Source organism: Ammospiza caudacuta, chromosome 7 (assembly GCF_027887145.1).
Source record: "Ammospiza caudacuta isolate bAmmCau1 chromosome 7, bAmmCau1.pri, whole genome shotgun sequence".
In the NCBI taxonomy this organism is placed as follows: Eukaryota; Metazoa; Chordata; class Aves; order Passeriformes; family Passerellidae; genus Ammospiza; species Ammospiza caudacuta.
This window is the reverse complement of record NC_080599.1, coordinates 22,246,177-22,266,506: the sequence shown is the minus strand read 5'-3', so window position 1 is coordinate 22,266,506 and position 20,330 is coordinate 22,246,177. Positions and strand designations below refer to the sequence as shown.

The 20,330-nt window shown below is 42.4% G+C and overlaps 1 protein-coding gene across 2 annotated transcripts in view; it reads right to left on the bottom strand.

Moving 5' to 3' along the window:
• The window catches only part of COP1 (COP1 E3 ubiquitin ligase), a 124,654-nt gene that overhangs the window by 26,597 nt on the left and 77,727 nt on the right, over positions 1-20,330 (bottom strand). For both annotated transcript variants that reach the window (XM_058808441.1, XM_058808442.1), the window contains exons 16-18: positions 9,717-9,834; positions 4,987-5,111; positions 3,707-3,867 (exon numbers count right to left, since the gene is read on the bottom strand). In XM_058808441.1, coding sequence (XP_058664424.1) covers positions 3,707-3,867; positions 4,987-5,111; positions 9,717-9,834 — 404 coding nt within the window. The remainder of the gene's footprint in view (positions 1-3,706; positions 3,868-4,986; positions 5,112-9,716; positions 9,835-20,330) is intronic.

The window sequence follows — 20,330 nt, the reverse complement described above, 5'->3', positions numbered from 1 at the left end:
ACAGTGATTATGATAGATTGAGCCATGCTTAATCTACATAATCAAATTGCTTCTGTGTTCAGCTGTAATACCTTTTTGCTGCCCTGGGAGCAGGTTCAGCCTTGGTTTCTCTTTTAACAGCTGCTTTCTGAGAAACACTAACCATGCCTGGGAAAAGGGCTACTTTAGGTGCAATCATTTAACACAGCATGTTTGAGGTACATAAACTCTACAAGAGGGTGTAAACAACCAGTGTCCCCTTTGGGGAAGGAGAAAACATCCTGTAGGACACATAAGGGACAGCAAAGCACAAACCAATCTCCTCCAGCTATGATCCACATAGCCAGATGTAATTGCAATGAGCCTTCTAAGAGAGATGACAACTCTACCTGTTTAAATGCACTGAGCTACCACCACTACTGTAATTTTCTTTCCCTATGCAAGAGCCTCCCTGTATTCAAGAGCATTCCCCGTTTACATGCTACTAAAACAGAAGACTGTTGTTTTCAATCTCAAGACTAGATTCTTGATTCAAATCAAGCTGGTTAAAATGGACAGCAAGGGTGTATTATAAAATCCTTGACTTGGGAAATTAAAGGATTTAGTCCAGGGAATGCTCTGAAAAGCATCTCCATGTCTAAATCATGTTTATTAAATCACTTAGCCAAAAGAATCCTGAAGCTTTCTCTTTTAAATATTGATCAACTTTTAGCATAAAACAAGAAGGGAGAAATGTTTTTCCCCACAAACAATAAGTTGGTGCTGTTTTAAAAATATCCAACAGCCTACTTGCCTTTGTCCAAAACACAGCAGTGCAAGAATCAGGTTTGCTTCATGGTCAGCCTGCTGGGAGGCTTTTCATTTGCCTGTTTTTCTCCAAAGAGTCTAACAGAACAAGTAGCCTACAAGCTAGTGCTTATTTCTAAACACTTTTATAAATTGTAAAGTGAGTAAACCTGGTGCAAGATGCTAATAAGCACTCAGGGAGAATAATTTTTCTTCCTCATTATGGCTTTGATATAGGTAAAAAGAAGGTGCTGCTGGACCTCTCAGTCAGAAAGGTGACAGCTCCAATAAAAAAGGCCTCTGCATCTTTGTAAGTAAAGCAAAATCAATGCAGAAGGGAAAAGAATAAAAAGATGGGTTCTGGCAAGGGCCACTAGCACAGCTTGACTTAGGCTCAGGAGGATGTAAAAGCCTGAATTACATAAAAATAGATTTAAAGAAAGAATCAATGACATTTAATCTGAAAGTTTTGGTTAAGTTTTAATTAGGATCTGAGATTCTGCACTTAAGTGCATGAAGTGAAGGAGTACATGTACTCATGCTTCCCAAGATAACTGACAGATCTGAAACTTACTCATCTTATCTCAAAAGGTTAATTAAAGAACAATCCTTGACAGCAACACTGGATGGAAACTGAGAGTCAGCGTCACTGGGGAGAGGCTGTGCTGGCATCTCCCACCCTCAGCAACAAACTGAAGATGCTGCCCTGTGACCACAGCATGGAGATGAGCAAGATGCTTCCAACCAGCCCAGCAAGAAATGGAGCAGAGTGTGCCCACAGCATGGTAAAACTTGCTTACTGTGCTGCCTGGATCTGGGGCTGTGCTGGGGCTGTGCATGGCTGCTGGTCTGGAGCTGCTTGCACACACAGAGTTCTGCAGCAGAGCAGGTGGGATCACAGTCAGCACTGAGAGGTATGTGTGCTAACTCTTATAATTAGGAAACTAAGGCTGAGTGGCTCACCCAGGATCAAAATTGTAATTAAGCTGAAAATAGGCTGTGGGTTCCCCAAATCCTACAGATGCTGACAGCATTTTGAGGCACAGGCCTTCTCTGCTTCAGCCCAGGAAAACAACCCCAAAAATCAGCTTTTAGGGAAGCCTGTATATGCAAAGCTCATTAAAAAAAAAAAAAACAAAACAAAAAAACAAAAAAACATGACAAATTGAAGAAACTTTATCAAAATGAATAATAGGAGAGTTTCATCATTTGAGTAAGACTTCGTGGACATAAGTGAACTTTGGCTGTGCAGTAATTCAATTTCCTAAGTACATGAGCAAAGTCTCAATTAGGTCAGAGAGGATTGCTGCAGCAGTAGAAGAGAAGAGGAATGTGCAGCTGGATCAGTGAAAAGATGGTGCAAGTAAACACTGAGGCCTCTTGGCAGAAGCAAGTGAGGCTGCTTGCTTGGTATGTACCACAGGCAGAGGCAAAAATCACCTGCAGGCAGCTTTTTGCTGCTCTCTTTCAAAGCTAGAGCCAGGTAGTGTGGCTGCCACAGGAGAAACAGGCTCATTTAGAAGCAGCCCAGGGAAAAGCAGATGAATGCTAGAGAAAAAAAAAAAGACCAGAACAGCAATGGATTCTGAATGCTGCTTAATGGAGTGAAGCTTGAACATTATTTGGTGTGATCTTGACAGGCCTGATGTAACTGTTACATTTTTGTATGGTATTTTTCATCCTGATTATGAAGAATTGTTTCACAGCCCTTGGTGACAGCTTAGAAGTTTCTCAGCCACTTAAGCAGAAGGTCTATCACAGCACATTTATCAGAGAAGAGACTGCTGAGGAGTGGACAGCAACAGACATAACCCCACAGGTGAGACATCTCTGCTTCTTCCTGTAGAAGAGATGCCCAGACGAGCAATAGGCAAGACAATCCAAGCACTGAAGTCAAGGCAGCTCAAGGAAGGGCATTTCTGGAAACACAGGTTCCCACAGCATGTTTTTATCCAGCAGAAAGACAAATTACCAAACCTGCAACAGCCACTCTTCACCTGAGACGTGTATACCAAACCCTACAAAATGCCCAGCCAGAAAAAGCTGGTGATCCTACATCACCAACTGTCATTCTGTTCAAACCACAGCAGCCCACTTCTTACTTTTAAACACAAAGAGCAGTTCCAGACACGGGTTTATTTTGATTTTGACTCAGAAGTGTTCATCTGAAGTGAGTTTAGGTCACAGTTGTCAGGGTAGTGTCTACACATGCAGAAAGCAGATTGGTAGACATTGTCTTTGTGAATAGGACATCTCAGGACAGCAATTATGCAACATTTCACTTCATCTGCTTGGAAGAGTGCATTTAAGATCAACTCCATTTTGCTCCCTCCCAACAGGCCCCTTCAAGTATCTGATCTGCAAATCTTGTACACACAAGAGTTACTTGCTCCATATTTTTAATGCAAGGTTTTCAAGAGCACCCTGAATTCAAAAAAAGCATTCTGAAAGGCCACACTCACAAAAGCTGCATCAGGTCTGCCTGCCACATTAGTACACATGCTAGGGATGTGAATTCAGTGCTATTGGAACAGGCACTTTACATATCTACTCATCTAAACACAAAGGCTGTGTTCCAATGAGCAAACCCAGACAGGCACAGCAACATTGAGGCAAGGCTTCACAATGAGTATCTTCAACAAAACCCCCACTAATGCACCCACAAAAACCATCAGATGCCAGAAATACAATGCTGCTTTTGGGATTTTAGATAGCATACAGAGGAATTCAAACACCCAGGTGGAAGAGTTAACATCACAGCAATCTCTTCTCCCCCAGCATTTCAGTTACCCTGCAAATCATCAAGGTTCTCACAATGACCTGCAAGTACCTTTACTTTTCCCATGAATAGGAAAATCCCAAGCACAGTCAAACCCTCTTGCTGAGGCTATTTTGTGAGAAAGCAGGAGGCATTCCTTCTTCACCAGAGCAGAAAGCTTACCCCATCTGGAAGTGCCCTCCAGCACACGGCGCTCACAAACTCATTTGTGTCGTCTTCTTTCCGGTCCTTGTCCAGGACACTTTTGACTGTATCAAACTTGAATGTCAGCAGTGTCTTTGAGAGGCCCTTATAGTATAAGTAAAGGGAATTATTTTCACTTCCTAGAAATAAAAAATACAAGAATACAGGATCAGATTTTGTAAAAACAAACAGAAATAAGGGTTCTTAGCTCTTAAGAGGTTCTTAGTTCTTTCACTGCTTAAAACAAGCAGAAATAAGGGTTCTTAGCTCTTTCATTGCTTAAAACAAGCCCAGACATTTCCCTGTAGTTGTCATCGTGGTCATGGCGCCCTGGCTGCTGGAAGTGCTCCACAGCAAACTTCCATCACACTTAATAACAGGACATGTTTTTATTACAAGACAACTGCAGCATGCAGCACACCTGCAAAACACCCAGGATTCCAAGAACCCTCCACAAACTCCTCAAGGCAAAGCATTTTGGGCAGAGTATCTGCACCACCACATGAATCACTGCTACATCCAGCCTGCTCAGAGCCACAGCTCAAAGGCAGGTAGCACTATCAAAGTTTTGCCTGCCATAATCAAGTATGACAACTTGGTCTGTGGAGGCTTAAGCAAGGAAGAGCAGACTGTACAGGCTTTATTTAGAAATCCATCCCAATTTCTGCCTTGCAAGCTGCACAGCAATCAGGGAACACACAAGCTAAGGTCCTCCCTTCAGTGCTGGCACAGCTGTCCTGCTCATCCCACAGCTATCAGCCTGTCACTGCCTTCCCAGCAAGAGCTGTGGATTTACAGAGCTTTACAGATTTTAAGCAGTGAAAGGACAGAACAGCCAAAGGGGTAGCTAATGATTCAGCCTTCTAAGGAGCTGTTTGCAATGTGGGCACTCTTCTCTTCACCATGCAGAATGCCACACTAAGTGACAACTACTGGATCCTCACGTGGCCCAGGCTACTGGTGGTGCATAAAGATGTGCCAATTGTTGATCTTGAAATAGATAAATTATATCAGCAGCACTGACATTAGTAGTTCATTTTGATGACAGCAAGCCTGAATCATCATGCACAAACAACTCATCTGCGACAGAAGAAAACCATCTACAGAGCCCCTTAGGTCAGGACTGCCACTGCCATTCCCTGGGAGGGGAAGGAGTGTGGAAATTCAGAAAATAGCACAAGTGGTGGTGTGCTTTGCTACTAGTGAGGCCTCAGCTCTGAGGAGCCCTGTCAGCACACCAGGGTGGCTGCTCTACTCACCACAGGCAATGTAGTCTCCGTTGGACGCCAGCCCCACAAAGTTCTTCTCGTTGATGTGACCCTTGAAGGAGCGCAGGCAGTGAGGCTTCCCTACGTTCCACAGCTTCAGCTGACTGTCTGTTGACCTGAAAACAACACTTAAATTTACCCTGCTGCCATATGGCAGGAACTCCTTCCTCCCTGGCCACCCTGCTCCTCAACACTCCAATGACAATGTAAATGTAGGAAGCCTTAGTGCACAACAGGAGATTTATCTCACTTTCAATCATCTGCAGCTCAGCTTGAGCTCAGAAAGATATCACCTTATTTTAAAAGCCTGTCAAAACACATTACACGTTTGAATAAAAACTTCCCTGAAGTATTACTCTTCCTTTCTCCTATCAATTGCAGAGCCCTCCTCTGAACTGCACGGCCTCTGGGCTATCACTGCCTCCTCCAGATCCTCACAGATCCAAGACACACCAAAGTTATTTATATTTTAAACCTTTATAGCACAGATAAAATCTGTTCCCTTCTCTGTGCCAGCTGCAACTCTCATTCATGTCTTTCCAGGGCTTGGGTAGGAGCAGTCTCCTCACTCACCAGTGCCCTGAAGCACATTCTCTTCCTCCTCCTGCCCAATACCAAACAGCAGCACAGAAAAACCCATGGGGGCTCAGAGCTGCTGTTAAAATTAAATCTGTTTTTCTCATGTGTAATCAAGACTGCACAGATACAGAACTCAAGCTTCTACCCTTTTCACCTTGTCAGGGAAAGTTCAATATTACTATTCAAAATATAGAAAACATGTTTGGATTGAATCACAATCATTGTTTCCCATGATTCCCCAAAATGCAAATATACCTGCCTTCAAAACGTTTTTCTGTTTACTGTGAGAAAACATTTTGCCTTTGGGGTTACTAATCTGCTGCCTGGCAGATCTCAAATAGGAAGATCCAACATTTCCAGGAGATACAGGATTAATTTCTTCCTCCAAAGCTGAAGAGACATGAAGATAATCTCTCACTTCACTGGCATTATTTCCTAGCAATCCCAGCTTACATGGCTCTGGTGTTCTGGCACTCACTGAGATACACAGCTGGGGAACAAAGGTGATAAGGTGGAACTGAAGCCCCATGAAGCCATTTTAAAGAAAGGGATAGTGCTGTTCTGATCCCCAGGATTGGGAGCAGGACCTGTCAGCCTCCTGGCTGGGAGGGAGGGGAAGCAGGCCATGCTCCTCCACCCAGGTCATGTCACCAACCTTGCTGCTCCCTGAATATTTAGAGTTGAAAGGAAAAACTCAAATCACACAACATCCATCAAATATCACCAATGACGTAAGACATGAGCCCTGCACCAACATCCCATTTACCTAAAAATATAGCACAAAAGAGGAGAGCTGCACCTTGTGCTATCCTGCAAAAAAGCTTATCTCAGTCCTCAATGACAGCTGGAATGACAAAGGAGCGATAAGGGAGCTACAGCAAGATTTGTTAGGCAGTATTATTAGTTAGGATGAGGTCAGATCAGAAAGAAGGTATGAATTTTATCTGTAACACTGTGACTTAAACAGGAATGCATTCCTAACCCCAGGATGGGGAGGCCCAACACAGAGCATTCAGCTTCTCTGCCTGGTGCTTGTTCCGCACCTGTGCCTGCCCTGTACTGCTGCTCATTTTCCCTTCCCTTGTCCTTACTCTCATAGGAACAGCTCACAGAAGGTAAAAAGGAGTATATACTCCTGCTTGTTTTTTTTTGGCCCACAAGTACAGGCAGGTACTTTCTGTGCTATTAGTACAGGTATATTTTTAAAAAGCTGCTTTTAAAAGCTTCAGAGTTGCCTGGACACTAAACTTTCATGCAGGAAGGAAAAAAAAAAAACCAGCAAAAGACTAATCCCTGTCCACAAGCAGTCAGATTCCTGTGACAGCTGCTGCTCTTAGCTTCCCCTCAAGAAGACCTCAGATACACAGGCACTTCACCTCTATATTTTACTTGCATACCTACTAGGTGTCTTCATTAAAATAAAAACACTTAAGTCTATTACTAATGGGGAGTTTTAACTGTTTATGAATTTCCATCAAGCTCTAGCCATGTTTATATTGTTTAGGATAAGCAAGCCACGAAAGAAGAAAGCTATCCACCCTTGAACTGCAAGGAGAGACAAAGGCCATTGATCCTGGTGGTGTTACACTGCTCTTCTGGTTTCATATTCTCTCCAAAACAACATCTTGGATGTGCTGCTCTGTTAAATCTCTCTCTGTAAATCAGCACTGTAATCAATGTGTTGTGCTAAATACCAGGCAGTTCTGAACACCCCTGAGGTCAAAACCTATCTCTACAAGGCAAAGAAAATCAATGCAATCCATAAAACAGCTTTAGCTAGAAATTTAGAGACTCTGAATATATATATATATATATATATAATTTTTTTCTTAAATCAGTGCTTGATTTTTGAGAATCACTACACTACTGTTGCCTCTACCCAGTCTGCAAAAGGAAAGGCAGGAAAAATAATTTGCTCTGACATTTCTCCCCGTTCACACACCAGAAGGCAGGTGGACCCTTCAGTCAGTCCCCTCACCCTGCTGCTGCCTGTCCAAGTCTGACAGCTCTAACAGCTCAATCAATAACTCCTCTCAGAACTTTGGGAGATGCTTTCTCACAATGCTGGCCCAAACAGAACAGGGCCATTCTGTCCTAAAGTATCCCATAAATGATGCTCCACTTGATTATGGCTGTAAAACATTCCCAGCCTCCTCCTGTTTCTATTAAACACTTTGTCTAACAGAGATTCGGTTCAAAGCATTAAATTTAATTTTCTCTGTGTTCCAGATATGAATTTGCAGCTTTATATAGAGTTATAATGTTAATGGAAGTAAGAAGAGAGAAGCTGATTAAATATAAACAGTACCAAAAGCCACCAGGGAATCCTCCATTATGCAGCTCAGCTCACAGTAACTCCCTTGCAGCCTGAAAACACCTTAAAATGCTGTATTTCACTGGGTAAAAACATGGGACAGAACCAAGCTGGATAACCACTGGCTCAGCACAAGGCAGCTAGAGCTGCTCCTGTGATCCATCCCTGCTGCCCTCAGGGGTTAGACATGAATGTGTCTGGATCCAAGATTCCCCTGCAGCCCCTCACCCTCCCCATCAGGTAAGAGGGTTCACCTCTGGTTTGCAGCCAGCCACTGCCAATTTTCACTAGGTGACCTAGTGAAAATTCATTCATTCAATCCCATGTGACTGAAAATGCATTCAGAAGGGAGGCAGCCACATCTGGCTTTGGAGCAGACACATCTGGCCATGTAACTGAACAGAAGCTGGAGAATATTGTTCCTCAGGGCCTCCACAGCAGATCTTATGGTCTGCCCTGGCTGAAGAGCTGCATGCTATTAGTCACAAAACACAGCTTCTCTTTGTCCACTTTCTAACCCAAATATAAGCCCAAAAGGGGCCTTCACAGAGCAGATAATAAATTACCAGAGAACAGATCAAACAGTCAGTCCTTCTTGAGCTGCTTTCAGGCTGTGGCTAAACCTCCTCTTCAGACCATATACATAGCAGTACTATTTGATCTCTTCTGTCACTCATCAGTTGTGTTCTACTGCAGGTTATTATCCCCAGGGCTCTGCCAGCAGCTTTCTCCATCACAGAGCCCTGGTCAGGAGCATCCTCAGTGCACACACACTGCCTGCCCAGCCACTCCAATTGCCATTTCCAACTCCCAGCCTCCTTCTTTTACTTCCTCAAGCTGTCCCCTCTTTGAAAACTGTTGAAGAACTCAAGGGTAAAAACTCAGTCTGCCTGCAAAGTCCACCTGCAGCTTCCCAAAGTAAGCACTTGGGCACAGGAGCCACGTCTAGTTGTCTTCATATTCCTCTTAAGCATTTCAGCTCCACAAGACAGAGCACAGCCAAGTGACACCACAAATGAAATTCTATTTTTGACTTGGAGAAAAGCAACGATCTGCCTCCCAAAAGCACAGCAGCCTGTGAGAGCAGCCACCCACACAGGTGAACTTGCTCAGCAGCTCTGAAGAGCACAGAGAAGTGAGGGCTGCACAGTTTTTAGCCCACATTGTTGCATTGTGATTTCAGGATTTACCTCAGAAACCCAGTTCCTCCCATGATAATTCCCTCCCAGGTGTATCAGTCACCTCTCCTTCCCCCTCCCTTGCCCCCTCCCAGCACTGTCTGTCAATCCTGGAATTCCAGAAGGGCGTCGAGTGATTGGCAGAATTCACAGGATGCTCTCTACCCCTGGGGGGACACTGGGCCATCCAGGTGTCTTCTGTCCCTTGAGACCTGGTTGATGGCTTCCTACCCCTTCCCTCCCCATCTCCCCTGGGTAAAAGGGTGAGCAAACCACACGGTTGAGAGTTCTGTTGGAGTAGTTGCTCCATTCAGAGGCCTGTGGGCCAGAATAAACCTCTGGATCCAAACCCTCCATCAGAACCGACTCCTTTCCTTCACCATCACTCTAAAGCTTCTCCACCAGAGGTAAACCCAAGGGGCAGACCCTGTTATGGGGGAAAGCTTCATCCCACAGCCACCAGAGCTCCTGCAGGCCTGGACTTGTCCCCACAGGCCCAGCTGCAGCACCCAGCCAGCCAAAAGTGTCTGTGGGGTGAAACACCACAGTTGGTGCTATTTGGTAAAGCAGCAAGGGCCAGACAAGCTCAGGCACGTCCCATCTGGCTATATTAGGAAATATTCCAACACTACCTAAGAGGCAACACTTACGCAGAGACGATTTCTTCGCCGCTGACGAACTTTGCGTAGGAGACGGCCTTGCGGTGCCCCTTGAACACCATGATGGGCTGCTTAGTGTTGCGGAGGTCGTAGTAGTGAACACAGTGATCTGCACACCAGGAAAGAAAGGAATTTACATTTTGTCACTGACATGTTTTACGAAAATCCTTTAGCTAGATTTATTTATTAAATAAATGCAATACTTTTAATTATTAAATTAACTTTAATTATTCAATTACTTTTTCTCCTGAGAAGCTAAGAAGCCTCAGAAAGAAATGTAAACAATAATTATCTGATGGCTGTGGAACGTGGTCTGGAGATGGTTTATCAACAGGTGCATCTTGGATTGGTTGCATGTGAATTGTTTTTAATTAATGGCCAATCACAGCCAGCTGTGTCAGATTCTCTTGAGTCTGTCACGAGATTTTATTATTCATTCTTTTCTAGCCTTCTGATGAAATCCTTTTTTCTATTCTTTTAGTATAGTTTTAGAATATAGCTTTCATAAAATATAATGTAACTATAGTATAATGTAACTTGGTATAGTATAATGTAACTTTCATATAATGTAACTTTCACATAATATGATGTTAATATAATATATACTTTTCATATAATAGAATGTAACAATTTTCATATAATTTCCCATATAATCTAGCATAATTTTCATATAATATAATACCACATAATTTTAATATAATATATAATGTTCATATCATATATTGTTATATAATAATGTCAGCCTTTTGAAACATGGAGTCAAGATTCTCATCTCTTCCCTTGTCCTGGGGACCCTCAAGCACCTCCACATTTAATCATTTGGGAAGGATGCACAGGACTTGGAATGATCACAATAAAAATCCTGCCTGCAGTTTCCACATCTCACTTCAAGCCCTGTCTAGGATAAACAGTCTGTGCTACAGCAAAAGAGGATTCTTCAAACAGCCCCAAAATTCATTCGACAAGGGGCCATGCTCCCTTTCAAAGGGTCAGGAAGGGAAGAAGGTGCATTCACATGTGTGTGCCTGTACGTGTGTGCTGCAAACTCCATGACCCTGTTCAAGGCAGCAGCTAAAAGGACTCTCACGTCTCCTGCCTGCCTTCTCAGCTCCCTGCCCATCCACTCCAATTGCCTTTTCCAATTCCCAGCCTCCTCCTTTTCCTTCCTCAAGCTGGCCCCTCTTTGAAAATTGTTGAAGAATTCAAGGGTAAAAACTCAGTCTGCTACTTAAACTGGACTGTGGAAAAACAGGATTAAATTTGTCATGCTTGCTTCTGGATGGATAACCTTCCTACCTTTGCCTTTTGCTTCTCTCCTCTGACTTTATTACCAATCAAGAAAGAATTAGCATTTCTGCTAATGAGGGAACAGACTAAATTCCAGTTCATTTTAAGATTTAATTCACAGATGTGCCCTAGTGCCACAACCATATGAAAGGGATCACAGCAGAATTAGTGATACGTTTGCTTTTCTGCACAGCCAAATGTCAATTCCCAAGAAACCAGAAAAACAAGAAGAGAAACCTCATGAGACCCAAGCCCCAAACACCCCCACAGTGCTCCTTCCAGCTCAACAAGGTTAATAAGCTTCTTCCTTCCCAACTTTCAGCCTTTAATGTTGAATTTCATTTAATCACCCCTTGCTATTCATGAAGAACAGGGAGGGAAGGCCACACACATGGAAACCAAGCTGGACATCTCTCTCACTGAGCAATTTGTGATACCCAGACATTGCTGAAATCTGCTCTGACCCTCCTCCCACTGAAATCATGTCCCACTGGTGGAAGCTGATCACAAAGACTACATAGAAATTAATTAAAAGCCAATAGCTACAGCTATTTTTGTATTTGTACAGCATTTCAAAGCTGGGTGTTGTCCTCTGTACAACTGAGAGAGCTGCTGTCTCAAAATCCCATGTGGTTTGAGGGATAACCAGGTTTACATCAATCACCAGAGCAGCAAGGGGAGCTCCTCCCCCAGATTAAGGAGCTAATTGGGGGTCATGGAGTGGGGACTGTGTCAGAAACACCTTCAATAAAATAAGGTGGGCAGGCAAGTCACCTTCCCCTCTCACTGCTTCCAGCACTTTACTGTCTGCAGATGAGCACCTCAGAGGTCTCTCTGGGTAAGGATTTCTGGCTCCCTTCCTTCTCAAGGTGTAAAGCAGATGCTCCAAGCAGCCACACCAAGTTTTCTCCACCACTTACACTGCCAAATTACTCTTATGTTGAAACCCAGCAGCTCCTGCACCCCTTACTATCAGCACTGAAGATGCTTTGCCCCAAGCACTCTTTCAAACAGCTCCTGTGTCTTTCATCTCTGAAATACTAAACCTCCAACCAACCAAATCTCAGTGTGCTCCTATCATTTGGGTATTTTAATTAGCTGTACAGCAACATGATGTTGCAACAGGCTAATTGCACAATGGGTTAATTTTCTAAGGGACTCTGAATTAAGCATTAATACTGTAACAAGATCTGGGCATCTTGGTCCCTTCTACTTCCCTGAAAGCTGGAGCCAAGAAACTCCACAGTTTTCATTTATGCAGCAGACCTGTGGGAGCTGTGAAACAGTTAACTGGCAATTACTATTTTAATGAGCAGAATTATTCTAGCAGGGTTTTTTATTAGGAGTCAGTTAGTGGATAAGCCTTTCAAGTCTATTTTTGCTTACAGTTTCAACACTGGCCCACCATTAGGGCACCTTTTTGAGCACAGATTTCATCCTTCAAGAAAATAGCAGGGAAAGGGATACCTGCATGTGAGCAGCTGGAGCAATGCAGAGAGGAGAGAGCTGGAGCAGGGCAGACAAGTCTATTTGCAGAAGAGAAGCATGAAGTTGCATTCACCTTCCAAACATCCCAGTAAACAGCTCAAAGCCTGGCAGCATCTGGCCCCAGCACGGCTGTGCCTCTGGGCATCAGCAGGGCAATCAATCACTGTCTGCTCTCATCACAACAGGTCTGAGGCAATCAGCAAGGCCACTGGGCTCCAAAATTAGCCACTTAATTATTAATTGATTATTTCACCCGACAAAGTGTTGGCGCCCAAATGGGTTTTAGTTTTTTGTTTGTTTTTTTTTTTTTTTAAATTCAATTGAAGCAGCTATTTTTAAGTAGATACATGAAGATGAATGCTCAGTGCACTCATTAAAATCTGAACAGGTGGTCATGTTTTACAATTAAAGAGATACTCTCTCTTGTAGGCCATATGGACTTCACAAAAAACATGATAAAAATGCCATCTGCTGAGGAAGTAGAGAGCCCCAAAGTGAAGTGAAATGAGAAAAATACAACTCCCAGAGATCTCAGCAAAATCCTTGCCTGGTGGACTTTGATGAGCTGAAATTGTCTGGGATGGGCAGCATCTCTGGCACACCAGCAGGTCAGAGGTGAGGTGGCAGGGTGATCTGGGAGGCTCAGAAAATGAGATTTTCCCAAGAGGCAGATGAAGGTGGGGTAAATGGAGTGGGCAATGAGGGGAATCAAACACTTCCTGCACTCCACAAGAACCTATCAGCTCCTCCAGCATCCCTGGCAGACCATGCTCCACTGCCAACCAGCAACACCAGGGGTGTTTGTTTCCTGTTTGCTCCTTAAAATTAACATTAATTTCATAATTCAGCTAATCCCTACCCCAACTAGAAAACTCACTCAGAACAAGTTCATTTTAGAATTCACATTTAAAGAGTTAAAGCCTCCTGCCTGCCCAGCCCTTGGGCAGCAACAGCTCCCTGCTTCACCTTTTCTTCTGCATTCAGGCTTAATTTAAATATTGATGAAATAAAGGGAAAGAACATGTATATATTTCATAACAAATTAAACACTCCAGAACAATCCTCATCTAGTTCAATGTCACTGCAGAAGCTGAGCATGACAGAAATCTGCTGCTATACCTTCTGAATTCAAATGTTTGCTGGCAAGTCGTTTTGTTTTTTATACATGTATTTTTAAGTGATCTCAGAAGGCAAAAAGGACAGCTGAGCTCTGCCATTGCTGCAGAGGTCTCTGACCACAAGCCTGAGTTTTTAAATAGCACTTTTCCATTACTCTCAGCTTACTTCCCTTAAGACACTGCTGCTTTCACCTTTGAGCCATCAAGTGACAACTAATCAAGGATTCAGACTTCTCCAAACTCTTGAGATCTTGCCACCTCTTCAGTAAATACAACCCATGTCAGGAAAGGATGGCATCCCTCTCTGCTCAGCTGCTCATAAATTCACACGACTCCAGCTGGCAGGAAAAGGCCAAAAGAGAAGGATGGGTTTGTGCTGAACAAGGTGAAAGGATCAGCACCTCCTCAGCCTCAATTCTCACATTCAGCTTGGTTGCAGGGGTAGGGATGCAGTAAATGAGCTCACGAGTTGGTTACATAGTCATAGAAAATCAGGTTTCAGAACTTCTAAAATAAGAGAATTGGGAATTGCTAATGGAGCCAGCAGCATCATAGGTAACCTCCGAGTTATTAAGAAAAATGGAATTGATCTTGGGTTTTTAGTTGTTTAAACAAAAGAAAGAAAAGGACAGAGTCTGTTTTTCCCAAAAGTGATTTTCCTTACATTCAGACTTGTTAAAAAAATTTACAAAACTGTTGCTACCAGCAGGCTTTAGGTTCAACACTACCTATTGTAAAGCTCTTACTGTGCGGGGATGCACAGCAGCTCCACAAAGAGCAGCAAGGGTTATGACAGGGTGGCACACAGCAGCAGTTCTATCTTTCACTGAGCACCCCCCCACACAAAATCAGAGAGCAGAGCAACCCCACTCTCCAGGTAACATTCATCTTGTAGGTCATGTGTTTCACCCATTTTCACCATGAACATTAATCAGCATCAGCTAATTCACAAGACCCCCCCCAGGCTTTTTTCAACCAAGAACCACTTACTTGAAGGAATATCAAGCCAAGGACAGCAAAACAAAAATTTACCTGCAATGCAACAGTTTTATATTCAAAGGATGCAGCCACTAGAAAGACCCAAGAGCTGCATACAAAGGTTCTGTGGCTCTCCTCTGGAAAACTAAATTGCTGGAGAATCAATGCCCATTTTTCTTATTTCAATCATTTAAAAATGCACATTTTTCAACTGTTCAATATTTAGATTATTGATCCATTAAAAAAAGAAGTCCTTTACATTACTTGGATTTCTCAGCACTCACAGACTTGAGAATATAATGATGCTCCTTGTTCCACAGCAGATAAATGTCACAGACAAGAAAATGCCCATATTGAAATGCACAGCTGTCAGGTAGGCAGCCAGATGTTAATTAAGTGGTCTGGTAGAATTATTCTGTGATCAAGGCACATTTTTGACTTTTTTAAAATAAAATACATCTTCAATAACAAACCTAAAGGTCAAAATAATTTCATATATTAATGCTCTGGCTAGAGCCTGCAGTCCTGCATATCTCATGCTACAGATCTTTTACTGAAACAGAAGCTCAGGCTGGAGTGTAATCTTTAATGTGCTCTTGTGCTTCTCTACCATGATGGTCTGATTTGTTACATTTAGTAACTCATGTCCTCAGCTCATGATTGTGCCATGTTCCTCATTTGTCTGTTTTCCTCCATGTGAACTTCAAGCTTGGATCAAGGCTGGCTTGTTTTCACCAGTGAAACTCTGTACATCAGCAGTAACAATGAGAGACATTTATAGTCTGAGGGGGTGTATTTAAATGACCTCTTTAACAAGGCAAACTAGTCAGAGCAAATTTGGTGCAAGATACCTCTGCTTGCCATCAATTAGATTATGCTGGGGAAGCCAAAAGAACAGCAAAACAAAAGGGTATAAAACAAGCCCACAAGATGCTTTTCATCAAGTGAAAGAGGAGAGACATGACTTTGTAACATTTCAATTTCAGTTTTATTCCATTGCCTAAAAAAAGAAAAGATTTCAGAGTTCCTGGAGGAAGCTTCTATCACTCAAACATTGAAGGGGTTAGCTGAAATCCAATTATATATATATTTAAACATCTACCTACACAAATTGATCTTTTTTCACTCGTTTCTCCTCTGTATACCAAGTGTAAGCAAGATCACTCAGTTTTCAGGGCTCTGAGAATTGTATCTAGGCAACTTGTTTAGCAGGGAAATATAACTACATCCTTATGCATTCAAGTGTCCAGAGTACAGTGGTTCAAATCAAAGCTTGCTTTGAGTGTCTCTGGGTAAAAGGAAAGAGCACCCACTGTTATTTCCCTACCTGATGTGTCATCCTGATGAGTATTTGCTGAACAGAGATAAACAAGAGGTAGAACAACAGAACTTTAGATGGGTTAACCAAGTCTCTTTTTGGCCAAGCTCAGTGTGATTTCTTGCTCTAAAAAAGGAAGCTGGAATCCACAAAGGTAAAGTCTTTGACTGGACTAAAAATGGAAACAGGATCAGGAGACTCAAAGACCTCAGTTTGCACCGGGAAAAACCTTTCTTCTGTTAGGGAGGAGAAAGAGGAAGGAGATAAAAAGGAAAAACATCCTGGTTTAAAAATAAACTCAAATCACTGTACTTCCATACAGTACACTGAGGATGACATGGCACAGGAGGGTACCTTGGTCCTTAGAGAAACCTGAACAAGGGCCAGGTAAACAACACCTGAGGAAAGGCTGCCATCAGAGCCCAAACCCTGCAAATTAAATGTTCGAAAAGACATTTCCTTAAATTCCAGAGGAAATCTAAAAAGGCCATCTACCTAGCTCCAGAATTACTTACAGACTTACTGAAAAGTCATTAATAAAAAAAGTGGAACTTCCCCAGTGGATCTTCTATGTACCTATGCACCAGGAAATGGAGCCTCCCTGCCAAGGCAATGATATCAAAGGCTGTTTGAAAGACAACTTAGAATTTAATTATGAGGAAGCTCAAATGAAACTTAATCCTATATAGAATGCCATATCTGTCAGAAATCCATTTTTGCTCAAGGGCCCTGAAAGTCATGGAATACTGTAGGTTGGAAGGGACCTCTGAAATCCAGCCGTTCCAACTGGCAAGTCAAGGATGGGACAACTGCAAAGTTGGATTCAATTTCCAAGTTAAATAAATGTGTTCAAGAGCCCTACTCAGTCACAGTCTAAGCATTTCCAAAGACAATTCTATAAACTCTTCCCTCAGCTGTCTTGAAAGTGCTCTTATGTCAAAGGATTAGGGAGAATTTTTTTTTAATACAAACTTGCCTAAGCTATTTGCTCTTGACATAAGAAAGGCAAGGCATTAGCCCACCTCTCAGCACTACAGCAATAATGTTTGGGCTGTGTTTTGCTGCACAGGTTTCTGGCTTCTCAGATCTTTCAGGTTTTGTCTATCGACACCCACACAATGGGGGTGGCATGAAGCACTGTCATACAACCTTAGCTCTCCTTTAATTCACTTTTCTTTTTTCTTACTAGTGAAAAAGAAAAAGAACAGCTCAATTTTAACTGCTGCCAAGCCTGTAATACCAAACAACAGTACTTGCAGATCTTCATGTGCCTGAGGTGGCTTTATTCAGAAAGTATGGGGTACAGATTTAATCCTCCCTACAGCAGAAAGGCAGGCTGGAGAGTTTGAACATCCTTATGTGGGTCTTGCTCTGGAGAGAAGACTGGGGACATAGGACAGCTGAACATTCCATCTTTGGGAATAATTCAACTCAACAAGACAAGTGAAGTTTCATGGAATGACAATTCCCCCAAAAAAATCTCTTCCAGGGCAGAAGAGACAGCAGGGAGGAAAAAAAGGATATTTATTTCAGCAACAGAAATGCAGGGTAGCATTTGGGCATTTGACAAAGAATGGTGAAGAAGCCTTCCAGCCAACAAAACAGTATAAAAAGATCTATTTCAATTGAGAGAGTAATACTGGAATGGGATATGATGAGCACAAGGTTTGGTCTATCACAAACCACTTCTGGGAGGGAAGACAGTGAGAGTCTCCACTACATAAAAGAGATGCTTCAGGAAAAGAAAAGAGATGACAATGCATTAGGGACAGGGAGAAGTGGACTTGAATTCACAGGAACAAAGGCCTGCACTAAAAATTAACACAAGAATTTTCTGAAGAAGGAATTAGATTATATCAACACAGTAAGTTGACATCAGTGCCCTCTGTACAAACAATTTCCTTTACTGTAAAGGCAAGAGATTAAAAATGGGTTTGATACAGCCTGAAGCAAAGAACCTTTGCAGACAAAACTGTCTGGAGCATCCTGCTAAAGAATGCAGTGTGCTGCTTCTCTCCTGCAGCATGACAAATCACATGAGGAGCAGACAGCAGAATGTCACTCATGACCCATGTCACTGCAACACCTTCCCCCAGAACTCTGCAGCACAGGTAAAGCTAACTGTGCTAAAAAAAGCTAATTTTTAAATTTTTCCTGTTTGTACCTTCCCTTCCAAAAAAGCCCCAATAAAGCAAGAAAAATTTATCCCAACAGCCATTATCACAGGCACATTAAAATGTTTGCTGGATATGGCTTTGTATTCACAATTTTTTCTTCCAGTAGAAACTGCAAGTGCTCTGTTTCTATAATTAAGACAAAATTACTCATTTGATGCCTTTGCTTTTTTCTCCTCCTTTTACCTGGAGTTTCCTTTGCAGTGAAGGAAGAGTTTTTCTCTGAATAACCATTTTTCTGCAGCCCTGGGGAAATCTCAGCAATCTCTTTTAGAAGCAATGCTCTGGTCCACAGCAGCAAACTCTAACAATGCCCTTATTTTGTATTTCAGGTGTGTGTCCAAGATGATTTGGGATGCAGTACTTCATTTATATTTGCTCTCAGAGCTCTGTCTAGACAAGTGGTACCAGACTCCTGGGGAGGTCCTGCACACCCTATCTTCATAGGTGTCAAACATTCAGTGGCCACCCAAAAAGGGACTGAACTTGAGAAAAGCATTCAATACATATTTTCCCTGCAGGTGAAAACCTCCCCCATGTGCTCTAAAGACTATACAAGATTAAGCAAGGTCTGTATGATTCATTTTGCTGGTAGCAAAATCTTCAAAAAGCCCAAACAACTAAACCCTTTAAAGTGAGGAAGCCACAGAGCCCATGATGTTAGTGAGGAGATGAAAGGAAGTTTCTAAAGCAGAGCAAGGCACATGGGTATTTGGAGATGACAACTTAATCTCATTTTCCTACACTGCAATACAGATGATGGGCAACAGCCTCCAAAGATTAGATTTAAGGAATCCAATGGAAATGCACCCTCAAAAAAATCATATTTAGGGAATTCAACACAAATCCAGCACAGGTTTTCATTTAAACAAAGAAAACAGCTTTGAGAAGAAGGAAAATGACCAACAGCGTTCTGTTTAGGAAAATGGATGATAAAAGGGGCACACTGAGAAAGCTCCACTCCATGAAAACTGAAATAAAGAGCTGAGGTTAGACTGAATGTCTGTCAGTTTAATCTCTGGCAAAACCAACAGCACAATAAGACCCTTCCACAAAAGAAAGGCTCAAGGGTGTCCCAGCACAGGGTTTCAGGTCAGCACTTGAAATATTTTGACAGAGCTCTGCAGGAAACACTATACCCTGCTTCAGCCAGGGATTTGCATCTCCTACTCACACCAGCTGTACTATTTTTTAAAAAATATACACCAACACTAGCATTCCTCTAAAGATCTATATCTCCCTCTGCTGAACAGATAAAGAGAACAGCAGCCTTGATGGGAACTGCCAACTGGGTTTTTAACCTTTGTATTCCACAGATTCCCTATAGCTCAAAGTTACAGATGACATTTGCCGGGTTATGGATAATGGTCTTTACACACTGGGGACATTTTGTTACTGGCTTGTCTAAAGCTTTTGATCCAGCAGCCCATAAAGCCTTCACCCTAAATAACTTGTCTTACATTAAGGAGAGAAGGAAGAGACATAAAACATTAGATATTAATCAGTTGACAAAAGGGCTCTGAAGGGAGAGGGAACCAAAACAGATTTCTCTAGAACTCTTTTGAAACTTTGACCTTTATGGTTTTAAAGAGCTATAGCAATTTCTCACAGGAGTAAGGGATAGATGGTTTTTGCGCAATTCAAGGGTTGTTGTCTATCAGACTGCCGGAGAAACAAAATATTCAGTACACAGAAGCAGGATTTACTAATGCTACAAAACTAATGAAGAAATAGCAGTAATAACCTGAAGTTTTGGAAAGAATTCATTCTTTCTATCTGAAAGAGGAAAAAATAATTACACACTGTTCAGATGCAACATTCAGTTATGCGCCTAACACAGCTTTTCTCACTGACTATGTAAATGCATAACTCTACATACACTAGTGCCTGTAAGCTGATGTCCAAAATAAATTTTATGACACCTAAAACATGTGAACAGGCATTTTATGTAAAAGGTGCTTCAATCCATGCTGTTTAAATAGACTAGACCTTGGAAGAGATGAAACAGGAGCCATACTTGTACATGGAGTGCTGGGTACATCTATAAAAGCTAAAAATACCATGGCACTTGCTGAACACATCTCTCTCAATTCAGACACATACTGTACACAACAAACACTCTTCATAATGCCAAAGCCATGTCAGCTCTGGTTCTTGAAAGAAACAAAGTTGCACAAGTCACAGAGCTGTGATGGAGGGAAAGGGCAGCACAGTCAGATTCCCTGGAAGCACACGCTCCAAG